The sequence below is a fragment of the Schistocerca cancellata genome, chromosome 9 (genome assembly GCF_023864275.1).
Source record: "Schistocerca cancellata isolate TAMUIC-IGC-003103 chromosome 9, iqSchCanc2.1, whole genome shotgun sequence".
In the NCBI taxonomy this organism is placed as follows: Eukaryota; Metazoa; Arthropoda; class Insecta; order Orthoptera; family Acrididae; genus Schistocerca; species Schistocerca cancellata.
This window is the reverse complement of record NC_064634.1, coordinates 36,768,146-36,783,596: the sequence shown is the minus strand read 5'-3', so window position 1 is coordinate 36,783,596 and position 15,451 is coordinate 36,768,146. Positions and strand designations below refer to the sequence as shown.

The 15,451-nt window shown below is 44.9% G+C and overlaps 1 protein-coding gene across 1 annotated transcript in view; it reads left to right on the top strand.

Moving 5' to 3' along the window:
* The window catches only part of LOC126100738 (UDP-glucosyltransferase 2-like), a 129,645-nt gene extending 116,725 nt beyond the window's left edge, over positions 1–12,920 (top strand). Inside the window, exon 6 of the mRNA XM_049911359.1 lies at positions 12,471–12,920. Within this exon, the coding sequence (XP_049767316.1) occupies positions 12,471–12,771 (301 nt within the window). The 3' untranslated portion in view covers positions 12,772–12,920. The remainder of the gene's footprint in view (positions 1–12,470) is intronic.
* Positions 12,921–15,451: the final 2,531 nt, after the last annotated feature.

Here is a 15,451-nt window from a genome sequence, read left to right as displayed (position 1 = left end):
TGAGTTTTCTGTTAATCAACTATTTGAAAGTACAAGTAATGTTAGGCATCTCCGATCCCTTTCAGCTGCAACTGAAGTTGCCTTATTCTACACGCTTTTATCCTCCTGTCTGTAAGCTTTCTATACACATTATACATGTTCTGTGTCTATGTATGGTCCAAAATTGGAGTATAAATTCACATTGATGTATATCTACATCTACATCTACATTTACACTCCGCAAGCCACCCAACGGTGTGTGGCGGAGGGCACTTTACGTGCCACTGTCATTACCTCCCTTTCCTGTTCCAGTCGCGTATGGTTCGCGGGAAGAACGACTGTCTGAAAGCCTCCGTGCGCGCTCTAATCTCTCTCATTTAACATTCGTGATCTCCTCGGGAGGTATAAGTAGGGGGAAGCAATATATTCGATACCTCATCCAGGAACGCACCCTCTCGAAACCTGGCGAGCAAGCTACACCGCGATGCAGAGCGCCTCTCTTGCAGAGTCTGCCACTTGAGTTTGTTAAACATCTCCGTAACGCTATCACGGTTACCAAATAACCCTGTGACGAAACGCGCCGCTCTTCTTTGGATCTTCTCTATCTCCTCCGTCAACCCGATCTGGTACGGATCCCACACTGATGAGCAATACTCAAGTATAGGTCGAACGAGTGTTTTGTAAGCCACCTCCTTTGTTGATGGACTACATACAATAAAGGATCCTTCTTTCTATGTATTCGCAATACATTACATTTGTCTATGTTAAGGGTCAGTTGACACTCCCTGCACCAAGTGCCTATCCGCTGCAGATCTTCCTGCATTTCGCTCTATGCACGAATACGACGAATAAAAAATTGTATCAAAGCCTGGATTCGAACCTGGGTCTCTTGCTCACTAGGTAGATGGACTAACCAGTATGCCAACCTGGAACAGTGGCTTTGCGCAACTTCATGGACTACACTGGCACAACTCCTTTCTCAAGCCAAGTTCCCATTCAAACCTCAGCCCACTTGGTCTTTCTTTCTTTCTTTTGCCACTGCCTTTATCCCGCATTGTGCGCAGGGTCGACAGGGTAATGGACGGATTTTGCATGGTTAATTTTTAAGGGGTGCCCGGACGCCCTTCCTGCCGCCACCCCATACCCCCCGGGACGGAATTAGTGTACCCCGGCTGTCTGCGTTAAGTGTATATCGTGAAATAGTGTGAATGTGTTTCAAATGTCTGCGAGTCGTGTAACTGAGGCAGCACGTGGGGACCAGCCCGGTATTCACCTATGAGGATGTGGAAAACCGCCTAAAAACCACATCCAGGCTGGCCGTCGTCTTTAATCCGCCGGGCGTATTCGATCCGGGACCGACGCGCCTACCCGAGTCCAGGAAGCAGCGCGTTAGCGCTCTCGGCTACCCTGGCGGGTCACCTCAGCCCACTTGGTATCACCCCCTAAACTCAAACAGCACTACGGAGGCTCTCTAACTGTATTGGAACAGTTCCTCAGCATCGAATGAAAGGGGGGTTGTGCCCGAAACCCAGGCATAGGTGGTTTAATTAAAATGCTGTTCAGTTTAGAGGGAACACCGACTGGTCTGAGGCGTGAATGGAAATTAAGACTGAGGAGGGAGCCATGGTTGGTTGGTCGGTTTGGGGGAGGGGGCCAAACAGCGAGGTCATCAGTCCCATAGGATTAGGTAAGAATGGGGAAGGAAATCGGCCGTGTCCTTTCAAAGGAACAATCCCGGCATTTGCGTGAAGTGATTTAGGGAAATCACGGAAAACCTAAATCAGGATGGCCTGTTGCGGGCTTGAACGGTCATCCTCCCGAATGCGAGTCCGGTGTCCTAACCACTGCCCCACCTCGTTCTGTAGGGAGCCATGCTAGGATACTTCCTGTAGTTGTGCAAAGCCACTGTGACAGGATGGAGTAGTGGTTAGCGCATCCGCCTCGTGAGCAGGAGACACGTGCTCGAATCCCAGCCTTGGTACAAATTAAATTTTCATTTGTCACTTCAGTGTGCATACATTCATCACCTGTGTGTGTGTGTGTGTGTGTGTGTGTGTGTGTGTGTGTGTTGGAAGACACATTAAAATCCACGCAAGTTGCTTGCTTGCCACATGGTGGAGGTCTGCAGCGCTAGCAACTAGTAAAGGGCCCTCTACAAGCTCAGGTTTGTCTGAGCAGATCGTTTTCGCAACGACTGTCTGCACATTTCGTTTGCAGTATTCATGTCGCATTTACACCTCCAGCCACAACGCATCTTTCCCAAAATCATACATGAATAGTCCGATACGGCTGAATATTTTCTGAGCGTATCCAAATTAATTATATTTGCTTGTAAGACAATTATTCCGTCTAATGCTGTTATTTCGGAAGTTATGAAAAGAAAAATATTTGCACGGAGCAGGCGGACATAAGAGTGGCTTCTACAACTTGTAACGCTTTCGTACCTTAGTCTTTTGAAGGAACTAAAAATTAAAAAAAGAGGACTGTTTAAGAAGCTAGGACGAGGAGACATCTTTTGGGTTGTTGAAGTACATTACATCGTGTGTATGGAGAAATGACACTGTAATGAGGAAGTCGATAAGTGCTTATGAAAGTCTTATAGAAACGTTGAAGTACATGTCAACATGCAGCAACTATGCTGATATCAAATTTTCTGCTGCTTTTTCAACTCCATCGTCGCGCCACATCCTTCGGGATGCATGTCTTGTTATACATGAAATAGTGAAGCACTTCATGTGATCATGGTCAATTTAAGCGTCGCCAGACTTGGCACAGGCTGAACACAGACAGTAAGAGAGACAATTTTTTACTCGGCAATTCATTCACACACGATATGTCTGTGCAAACTCTGTCTGCAAACACTATGTCTCAGCAAGTACAGGGCCCTTAAGTTGCTGAGCGCCCTTGCTTTTCTGCTGAGATGGGGGAATTAAGGTATAATGCCTAAATTTGCCAGAATTGTTCATTACATTAGGATAAAAATGGCCGTCAACATTAAGAAGCGTATTGGTTCTACTTTAGTTAGGGAGCGCATTGGTTTTACACGCAGACAACTGGAATTCATGTCCAAGGAATTATTTTATTTGCATTTGGAAGTCTCGGCGCTGCTGTCTGTTGCGTCCTACGGAAGGATTGACAGTTCGTCCTGGGAAATATCAGACTGGGTCCATCCAAATGTCGTCAGTAGGCAGTCTTCTACGTTTCATCTCAGTCTACAATAATGAATCATGATACCCGTAGACATGTTGTGATTAATCTCACAACCAAACAACTGAACGATGCTACGCTGGCAGCATTAGGAAAGGAATTAAATTTTCCCCTTACACCCAGGAATCCTCCCATTACTGAATTTACTTACGCGGTTGAACAAGCGGTGTCCAGATTTCCCAAGGTTCTAGATGATTAAGTTAGGCAAGAGATCTCGCATACGTTGCGTCGGGTGCCATCCCGCGAAGTAATATCACATCGCTTGAAAGAGCTGCGATCCAGTCCATCAGAGAAGACTAGAATTTAGTAGTTCTACCAGCGGGCACGGTCATTGCAACTGTTCTTCTTTCGCTGGACGATTATTTGAGTCAAATGGATCTTTTGCTTACAAATTCCGCATATCGAGATAACAGAACGATCCAACTGAACGTCTGAAGCTTTCACTTTTGAAGAAGAGTTCACTGCCTGACGCTGTTCCAAAAAAACTTCGAGCTGGTGCTGCAGTCCCGCAATATTGTGTCAAAATGACGTTATGTTTCGGCTGGAAACTCCGGTTGAACATCAGGGCCCTTAGGAGTTGGTCCCCAAGTAGTTGACTTTCTCGAAATACGTGTCTATTACTTATTTGTAATTAATTTTGTTCTTTGCTACCTTCCTTTGTGATCATCCCATTATTAATTTTTTCAACAGAACACTCATATACATATAGTGCCAAGGTGCCCATATCCCGCGTCCGGCCATCCTGATTTAGGTTTTCCGTGATTTCCCTAAATCGCTCCAGGCAAATGCCGGGATGGTTCCTCTGAAAGGGCACGGCCGACTTCCTTTCCAATCCTTCCCTAATCCGACGAGACCGATGACCACGCTGTCTGGTCTCCTTCCCCAAACCAACCAACCAAGGTGCCCATACGATATAAAAAGGTCGTGATTTCACGAGTTTATTCAATATACGAACATCTCATTTCAGGTTTTTAGATCCTTAAAACTAGCTGTGACAATGCTGCAATTCTTCTTCTACTTCTGCACTTAAAGGTTTAGGCACTTGTGCCTGCCTGTTTCGTCTTCACTTTTCACTGACACCTCGTTATGTGTCTTCCTACGTCCCTTCGTCCTCTTGGCTAGTACAGCATGAGCAGACGTTGAATCCTCTCTGCACTCATTTTTTATAGGTGATGTTTTCATAATGTTTTATTTTCCTCAATCTTTCCGTTAATATTATAAATATCTAGTTCATGCCTAATATCTTCATTTCTTATATTGTCTTCCCTCATAATACCTCTCTCCGTCTCCTAAAAAATCTCATTTCTGCTGCTCGCAGTTTTTTATGGCTTTTTAGGGATCCATGACTAACTTCCATATAGCAGTACAGACGTAGCCATGATTTTACAAAATTTTTGTTATCTGTTATTATTTTTGAGAGAGTGGGGTACTCTACAGTGTTAACTTTCAATGATATACATCATCTACTTTATTACAAGAGTAATTACTATCTTATATCTACACCTATGGTCAGTTTGCCTCACAGTTGGCAGGTATCCAACCCCCCACCAAGGAGAGCATCTACTACAAGTTACTACCACTGCATCGTATTTAATACCAGTACCAGTTTTAAATTACTGTAGCAAACTCGGTTAGAATACATAAAATTAGGATCTAGTGCCATCATTAATACATCATTAGTCGTAAATGACACGTCTGGCGCCGAATCAAACCAACAGTCAGGTCCAGACCATCTCTCGTGGCTCCAGCCTGCCACGTGGTGTTATTTCTGCTCACATCCGTCCACTGACTAATTTGGAACGTTCATTGGTTGACAAGGAGCCACCATAAAACTACCTGTACTTATCATTCATCATACAATGTCTGTCAAGGTGTTCTTGAGCTTACTAAAACACTTCGTCTGCTGTGATATTGAGTATTCAATTTTGTCTAGCTCCTTCACTTGTGTTTCTGTTTATGAATGTCTGTCTTCCCACAGTGACTGCTTGTGCACATACTGAGCAATCAAATACGCACTGCGTGACCTGGACTCCCTTCAATGGTGCCACATTCACAACCTTGTGTAAATCATATCCCTATACGAAACAAATAGGGTGGGTAAGGATCGTGGACGATGTGGGACTGCAATTCACGAGCCCATTGAAAATTTTAATGTTAGTCATTCTGACACACAGTCAAAACTCTTGCAAGCGCTGCCACCTGTTTCCAATCTCTGTGAGTAAAGAGGCAACACTCATTCCAGAAGGGTGTTATCAGGAAAACGTAACACCTCAGTGGCTTGAAGGAGATGCTCCACAGCAATTTCGTAGACTTTAAAGGTTGCAGCTTCGTATCTCTTACTTCCAATCACTCCTCTACAGAACGACTTACGATTCTGCTCCTAACCACCTAGCACGCAGTATGTAGAGGTAATTTGTATTCCTTCATTTTACGTATTTTTAGGCTACAGTGAATCAGACATTTGTTACTGCGGAAGGTCATTGCCTGTATATTGTAAGGACGATTTTTCTGTCATCTCTGTCAGTGGTGACATCAGTTTCGAGAAGCTGCGGGGGGTTGTATAAGGTGTCTCGTGGGGTATACAGCTCGGAAACGTCATCCAACGATACCACAGAGCCTCCAAGATATACCATCCAACACGTCCCGCTAAGCCACCCCTTTGGCAGCAAACTACGAGAGATTCTAGAGGGCGCCTTGAGGAGCATAAAATTCAGAAACGGAGTACCACCACGCCGAAGGCTGTCCACGTAATGGTGAACAACGCCCACCGACGGGCCACCCCTTCGGAAGAAGACTGTGAGAGATTCTAGACGTTATCTGATGGAGCATAATGGCCAGAACCATCATCCCACGACGCCTCAAAATGTCCAGTCTATAGCGGCAAATCTCCCAGCAGGCTAACGATTTGGTAGAAAGCTGCGAGGGGCTCTAGAGGGCGTTTTGTCCAGCAACACAATCCCACAAAGCTATAGAGTGTGGGAGTTACGGCCACAAACGCCTCCCGATATTCGACTCTTTGAGCTGCTTCTAGAGTGTGTCTTGGGAAATGTCCATTCACAACGTCCCACGACTCCACAGAGTGCCGAAGTTATAATGGCGATGCCTGCCACTAGCCCACCACTTGGGCAGCAAATTGAGAGAGATGCTAGAGGGTAATGTCCAGAAACGTCGTCCCACCATGCCAGTGTGTCCGAGTTATCTTGACCAAAGGTTGTTGATAGGCCACTCCTCTGGCCACATATTGAGTGGGGTTCTAGAGGGTGCCTTGAGGAATGTAATGTCCAGAACCAAGAGGGTGTCGAAGTTATTGCGACATAGTCCCGCCAGTAAGCCACTGACAGATGTTCTACAGGCCGTCTACCGTAGTGTAATGTCCAGAACCGTCATCTCACAACGCTATAGAGCGCAAAAATTACAGCGACCAACAACTGCTGCAGGGCCACCCCTTTGGCAGCAAACTGCAAGGTGTCTTAGACGTCATTCTGAAGGGCGCTATGTTCAAAAACGTCATCCCACAATACTATAGCGGCCAAGCTATAGCGGGCAACACCTACCACTAGGTCATCCATTGCAGAAAAGTGAAAGTGGTTCCAGAAGGCGTTTTGAGGAGCATAATGCCCAGAACTGTCATCCCACAACGTTACGCGGTATGCAAGTTACTGTAGTTACTGCCTCCAGCCAGGACACTCATTTGTCAGCAAACTGCGTGGGTTACAGAGGAGTGCTTGAGGGGTGTAATATCCTGAGTCGTCATTCCATGACGCTAAAGGACTTCAAAGTTACGGTGGTAGCACCTGTCGCTATTGCACCCATTTCCAGTAAATTGCGATGGGTTCCAGAGGCTGTCTTGAAGACTGCAATATCCAGAAACTTCACCCGACAGCACTAGGGGGCGGCCGAGTTACAGCATCCGACGCCTACCCCTAGGTCGTTCCTTTGGTTGCAAAATTGAGTTTGGCCGCAGCAGGCAGTAACGTCGTGGTATGTGGGCATACCTAGGACGAAACTACCGTTCTGAATGCTGCGACGACCATTACGAGATGTTCCGTTGCTGTCCGTCAGCATAGTAATAATGTCTGCTTCTAAAATGATGGGTAGAGCCTGTTACTTCAATGCTCTGTAGAGTTGTTTGATGACTTTCCAGATATTAGTTCCTATTATCGATTTGTTTCTCAAGACACCGTCCAAAACCTCTCCAAATTTATTGATACAATGTGTCACACTCTGTATTACAGTGTCCATCTTGAGAAGGTCACTGATAGAATTTATGTACATTAATAACAAAAACGTCCACTGGAGTGTGGCATTTAAAATTATTACAAGGTAAAAGTGTACCACCGGCAGGAATATTAATATAATGCGTAACAACCACTGTACTTCCACAAAATGTTTCTGTTTTGGACCTTACGTAGACTTATGGCAATTAGCTTTTGAAAAATTTTTCCCGACGCAGTTCATTTCTTTCAGTGACATATTACGTTTAAACAAGAGAATAATAATATGTCTACTGCATTAACAATTATCTCGGGATCTCCTTCTCAGGTGTTAATAGCTGTTTAGAGACAAATGGAACGTTGTCAGGTCAACGTTTGCTAGTGTTCAAAAATGGCTCTGAGCACTATGGGACCCAACATCTTAGGTCATAAGTCCCCGAGAACTGAGAACTACTTAAACCTAACTAACCTAAGGACATCACACACACCCATGCCCGAGGCAGGATTCGAACCTGCGACCGTAGCAGTCCCGCGGTTCCGGACTGCAGCGCCAGAACCGCTAGACCACCGCGGCCGGCGTTTGCTAGTGTGCGTGTGTTCGTGTGTGTGTGTGTGTGTGTGTGTGTGTGTGTGTGTGTGTGTGTGTGTGTCTGTCTGTGTCTGTGCATGAGTGCCTTTCATTACTAGGCGTTGATGTCTGTATACGTCATCAGCGAACAGCATGCACCAGTCAGGAGATAGCGGTTGTTTTATGAAACATCCCCTTAGAAAAATTTGTGAATAACTGTGCTGGTACCGTGCGGTTCTAGGCGCTTCAGTTTGGAACCGCGTGACCGCTACAGTCGCAGGTTCGAATCCTGCCTCGGGCATGGCTGTGTGTGATGTCCTTAGTTTAGTTAGGTTTAAGTAGTTCTAAGTTCTAGGAGACTGATGACCACAGATGTAAAGTCCCATAGTGCTCAGAGCCAACTGTGCTGATAACCTTGTTACAGTATTTGATTTTCAAACAGCTGAGCAAAACTGAACGTATTCAGACATTTCGCTCTTTACCTATTCTGATCAACACTAAACTGACACACAATATTTTTAGCGCAACGCAATCTGACTTCCAAAAATCCCTACAAAGGAATGGCCCTGACTAACAATAACCTATACCTTTCATGAATCATTTACCTCACAAAAATCTTCGTTACTCGAACTACTACAATTCAGCGAGCGCCAATACTGCCAGCTAAATAAAAGATTCTAACTACTGAAGGGACTAACTACTGATAGGCATAGTTAGCAAATGAAAGATTTTGATAGAGAACAAACAATGTATTTACCTTAATAATGTTCCAAAATCAATATATATATATATATATATATATATATATATATCAGTTCATGATATCCAATATTACAAATTTACTCTTTCTGATGGACACACGTACAGATCGCCCGCTCTCAAAATTCTTCCATTTCTCTCCCAACATCCACCACTACTGGTGGCTCACCTCCAACTGCGCAACGCTACACGCTGTTCACATCCAACTGCCCAACACTACAATAGCAAATTCCAACAATGCAAACCAGCCACAGACTGCACACAGCACAGCCAGTGATTTTCAGACAGAGGGCTAGGTGACGTTACCAACATAAAAACCTAAACAGCCTACTTACAGTTTGTTTCTGCAACTGTAGTTCATGGCTCGACTGTCATTAGTGAAAATCACGCCTACTGACAGTCGTTGTTTACGCCAATGACCAATGTCCTGTATGACTTCTCATTAGACATAAAGGTATCTGAAGTACGGTCACAGAGTGAAGTGTGTCACACTTGGAGACTCTCTACCTACCGTTTTGAAAACTTTGCTTCGGCCATGTTCTTACCCATACCTGTGGGTGGCTAATACCGATTTGCATTCTTTCCAATCAAATTGTTGCTAGGAATTTCCTTTGTTGTCCCGTAACACAAACGTTTCAAAGTATTCCTTTCTACACTACTAGCCATTAAAATTGCTACTGCAAGAATAAATGCAGATGATAAACGGATATTCATTGGACAAATATATTATACTAGAACTGACATGTGATTACATTTTCACGCAATTTGGGTGCATATATCCTGAGAAATCAGTACCCAGAACAACCACCTCTGGCAGTAATAACGGCCTTGATACGCCTGGGCATTGAGTCAAACAGAGAATGGATGGCGTGTACAGGTACAGCTGCCCATGCAGCTTCAACACGATACTACATTTCATCAAGAGTAGTGACTGGCGTATTGTGACGAGGCAGTTGCTCGGCCACCATTGACCAGACGTTTTCAATTGGTGAGAGATCAGGAGAATGTGCTGGCCAGGGCAGCAGTCGAACATTTTCTGTATCCAGAAAGGCCCGTACAGGCCCTGCAACATGCGGTCGTGCATTATCCTGCTGAAATGTAGGGTTTCGCAGGGATCGAATGAAGGGTAGAGCCACGGGTCGTAACACATCTGAAATATAAAGTCCACTGTTCAAAGTGCCGTCAATGCGAACAAGAGGTGACCCGAGACGTGTAATAAATGGCACCCCATACCATCACCCCGGGTGATACGCCAGTATATCCATGACGAATACACGCTTCCAAAGTGCGTTCACCGCGATGTCGCCAGACACAGATGCGACCATCATGATGCTGTAAACAGAACCTAGATTCATCCGAAATAATGAACTTTTGCCATTCGTGCACCCAGGTTCGTCGTTCAGTACACCATCGCAGGCGCTCCTGTCTGTGATGCAGCGTCAAGGGTAACCGCAGCCATGGTCTCCGAGCTGATAGTCCATGCTGTTGCGAGCATCGTCGAACTGTTCATGCAGATTGTTGTTGTCTTGCAAACGTCCCCATCTGTTGACTCAGGGATTGAGACGTCGCTGCATCATCCGTTACAGGCATGCGGATAAGATGCCTGTCATTTCGACTACTAGTGAGACAAGGCCGCTGGGATCCAGCACGGCGTTCCGTATTAACCTCCTGAACCCACCGATTCCATATTCTGCTAACAGTCATTGGATCTCGACCAACGCGATCAGCAATGTCGCGATACGATAAACCGCGATCGCGATAGGCTACAATCCGACCGTTATCAAAGTCGGAAACGTAATGGTACGCATTTCTCCTGCCTACACGAGGCATCACAACCAGGTTTCACCAGGCAATGCCTGTTAACTACTGTTTGTGTATGAGAAATCGATTGGAAACTTTCCTCATGTCAGTACGTTGTAGGTGTCGCCACCGGCGCCAACCTTGTGTGAATGCTCTGAAAAGCTAATCATTTGCGTATCACTGCATATTCTTCCTGTCGGTTAAATTTCGCGTCTGTAGCACGTCATCTTCATGGTGTATCAATTTTAATGGCCAGTAGTGTAAAAGAGTTCCTCTGTAGTACTGTGTACTTTTAGTTTTCTTTTATCTACAGAATATTATTTTCTTTTGGGACATAAATTTTCTATACCTTAGGCTTGTCTAGTGTACATTATCGCTGACATAAAAGGGCAAGAAGCCTTCGGTCGGGTTCCTAGATCAGCATCTGCAGTGGCTTTCTAGACGACGCCTGCAGAGTCATCGCCTAGCGAGCTGCCTCTTCCCTCTGTATTTTGAGGCCAACCCGTTCTTCATACGGAAACACAAAGAGGCTCAGAAACGATGTTACTCGTCCATCTCTAACATTATGCATGGTGTCTGTTTGTTCTGAGTCGTGTCCCCCTACCACTTTCGCACAACGACGCTCTGAGCGTGTTTTTTAGGGAATTGACTAGTTTGAACCTGGGACCTGTTGCTGGTAAGGAGACGCCAGACCACACATGACATGTAGAGTTCAGAAGAGTTCAGTGAGACTAGCGATGATATAATCAAATACTTAATGATTTCAGCGTCAGCTCCACTGCACTCCCTGTAAAAGAATCTTAATACTAACTAAATTTAGCGGAAGGGGTTCAAGGCTTTCCTATTTTAAGTTAGCTGGTAAAATAACGTCGAAAAAGCAGTTAAGTTCACCATTGGAATTTTTATTCTACTCACAAAACATTGTTTATTAATTGCGCTATTGATGAAAGGAAATATTTTAATACAGGATGATAAAAACCAACTGCGTTCCACAAAAATGTGAACGAATACTTCCTGAATGGGTTTCCAAGTTCTTCAATGGATCGAAGGATGACCTATGCCACATCACATCTATAATCTAGGTTTAAGTTAAGTTTCATAAAAACCGAGCGAGGTGGCGCAGTGGTTAGCACCCTGGACTCGCATTCGGGAGGACGACGGTTCAATCCCGCGTCCTGCCATCCTGATTTAGGTTTTCCGTGATTTCCCTAAATCGCTCCAGGCAAATGCCGGGATGGTTCCTCTGAAAGGGCACCGCCGACTTCTTTCCCTAATCCGATGAGACCGATGACCTCGCTGTTTGGTCTCTTTCCCCAAAACCAACCAACCAAGTTTCATAAAAGAGATGTTAACCTTAAGCTCCACATACAAAAATTCTGTCTGTCCAATGAGAAACGTTATACTTCTAATGGTGGGGCAATGTTTTTAATGTTTGCAAAGTAACAGAGACGCGTATAGTCTCACGCTAAAACTTGCAGCTGGTGTTGCCCTTTTAGTGTTATCGTAAGATCTATACTGTTCTTCTGGAGGGCTCTATCTTTTAACATGGGCTGGGAGCTGCTCTTGGCGATCGGCCGGCGATGTGGGTGTCCGTCCCTTATCGTAGGGCCTTCTAGCCTACACGACTCTGCTCTCGGCTTCTGTTCTCGTTTCTCCCCTCGGAACTGCATCTGTTTCACGGTTTGAAGGTATGACACGCATTTAGGCGTTGTTGTGATAGTCTGCGGTATTCCGTTTGCTCACTCGTTGATCGTATTACTTTGGTTAATTTAATGTCAGGATTTATTTGGAGCTATGTGAGATACTGCCGGATTTGCTATCATGTCACGGTTTTCATGGAAGGTGTTGGATTTGCCTGACACCTTACACAACCTGCAGTACTTCATACTCCAACAACAGTCTGCTGATGACGGTGTCCTCTTTAATCTCGAAATGTTTGGCAGGTACAAACAAAACGCGGAGAAACGCTCCGTGCTGTTCCACGACCGGCCAGAGAAGCCGATGGAGACTGCGGTGCACTGGACGGAGTACGTGATACGGCACAAGGGCGCGTACCACATGAGGTCGGCCTCGCTGGACCTGGCGTGGTACCAGTACCTGCTGCTCGACGTCATCGCGGCGCTGGTGCTGCTGCTGGGGGCGCTGCTGCTGCTCGTGGCGCTCTCTGTCAGAGCTCTGTACAGGGCCGCCAGGGCGGCGCTGCGGTCGCAGCCAGCGGGCAAGAACAGGCCCAAGCGGGACTAGGGCCGCCATTTCTGTACACACACACACACACACACACACACGTACACACGGCAACGAGCTTTACATCATCCATAACAAAGAGGTGCACACTGCGTAACACACAAGCACTGGAGCTAATTTTTATCATTATTTTTATTGTCATTATTACTCATCCATCTCCTGTTGTTCAAGAAACAAAATGTATTGTGTATATGAATGATATAAACTAAATAAACATAACTGTTTCTATTTATGCAGTAGTGTTGCTTGATATGGTCAACAAGGATAGGTTACCAAGATAAAGGGCAAAAACAGTCAGGTCCGAGATGAAGGGCTGGGAGATTCATTGAATGGAGCTTGTTACTTATAAGGGAACCTCCCCATCGCATCCCCCCCCCCCCTCCTCAGATGTAGTTATAAGGTGGCACAGTGGATAGGCCTTGAAAAACTGAACACAGATCAATCGAGAAAACAGGAAGAAGTTGTGTGGAACTATGAAAAAATAAGCAAGATATACAAACTGAGTAGTCCATGCGCAAGATAGGCAACATCAAGGACACTGTGTGCTCAGCAGTGCCGTGGTCCTGTGGTTAGCGTGAGCAGCTGCGGTACGAGAGGTCCTTAGATCAAATCTTCCCTCGAGACTCCCGGCGGGGTCAGGGATTTTCTCTGCCTAGAGATGACTGGGTGTTGTGTGTCTTTCATCATCATTTCATCCTCATCCACTCGCAAGTCGCCGTAGTGGCGTTAAAGAACTTGTGGAGCGGCGGCCGAACCGCCCCGCGAGGGGTCTCCCGGCCACCAGTACCATACGGTCGTTATTATAAAACGCCGGCACGGTAGCTCAGCGTGTTCGGTCAGAGGGCTGCGTGCTCTCTGTAATAAAAAAAACTGAGTTAAGGAATCAACGATGAACTTGAAGGGATGTCATGTGACGTCCGCCGAGATTAATGCAATGAACTATACCGAACAAAACGAAAGAAAAAAAAGAAAAAAATGAAGAGTTTATTTTCGCAAAGTTATAATCTGCCCGTTCGTTCATTGACGTCTCTGTTCACTGTAATATGTTTAGTGTCTGTGTTTCGCGACCGCACCGCAAAACCGTGCGATTAGTAGACGAACGGACGTGCCTCTCCAATGGGAACCGAAAACCGCTCGCAAGGTCATAGGTCAACCGATTCCTCCACAGGAAAACACGTCTGATATATTCTATACGACACTGGTGACGGCACGTGCGTCACGTGACAGGAATACGTTGTCGACCCACCCAGCTTGTAGACTTGGCGAATGGGTAAAAAGATTCTTCTACCTTGCCCGATTTTGGTTTTCATGTGGATGTGATAATCACTCCCAAAAAAGTGATGAAAACACAAGCGTTTGTCACATAAACTGCAACAAATGAATGAAACAGTTTTACAGTCGCACAGTATTCCCAGCGCTCTGTCGAAACATATGTTTTTAACGTTTTCAAATTTTTTTCCGCGTTTAGACCGTCAAATCCTGCATATGTCCAAGCAAATCTGAACATGTCCTGGAATTTTGGAGAGCGAAGTTGATTATGTGTGAGTGCCTGAACTTTGATAATTGATACACGATCACGTAAACAATACTGCTCTGTGTACCTGTGCAGTTTCGCAAAATAATTGTCTGAAAATAAAAAATTAAACTTTTCACTCGATGGAAGACTTGAACCCAGTACTACTCCTTCCGCAGCCGTTCACGCTAACCACGGGACCACGGCACTCATGAGTTTACAGTTTCCTTGATGTTGCCTATCGTGAGCATGGACTACTCAGTTTGTATATTTTGCTTATTTTTTTTCGTAGTTCCACACAACTTCTTCCTGTTTTCTCGAGTGATGTGTGTTCAGTTTTTCAAGGCCTGTCCACTATGCCAACTTATAACTAAATCTGACGGGGGTGCGATGGGGAGGTTCCCTTGTTAGCAATCCTAATAACCAAATTACTTGAACGTCAGAACTCTTTACTAACATGCTACAAGGTTCAAGCAAAAATGTCTCTTTTCTTTAGAACAGCACAAGCTTTTAAAGAACCCACAGCATAATTGTGTCTCTTCTTTATAACAATGCAAAGTTTAAAGAACGTCACACATGAATGTCTCTTTTCTTTAGAACAATACAAACCTTTAAAGAACACCAAGCATAAATGTCTTTTCTTTAAAACGACAAACTTTAAGGAATAAAATTCCACTTGAGGCTCGCGTTACTCTTTCATCATATTTCAAGACTTTCCTGTCATAAGAAGGAAGAACATCACACATGAAAAAAATTACAATTTGTCAGGCCGACATCAGATCATCGTGCAAGTCCACAGGTGGCACAAAAGATTTAGAGCTAGACCTTAGGCGCGAGTCCACAGCACAATGAGACGAGCAAAGTAGTGATTTAACTACAAAACACATAACAAAGCCCTCTTAGACTATACGAGGACAACAATAAACCTTTGGCCCAATTCCAGGATACCACACTCAGGGCAAATACAAATGCAAGTGTGGCAAAATTCAAAAATTATTAAAGCATTAAACATGGAAAGTATTAAAACCACTTTAACAAATGTAAAAGTAGGTCGGAGAAGATAATCCCCATAAGCTGCAAGGACACAACCATAAAATGTTGGCCCATTCCATTGATACGATACTTAACACAAATACAAATGTGGTCATAGTAAAATTCAAAAATTAT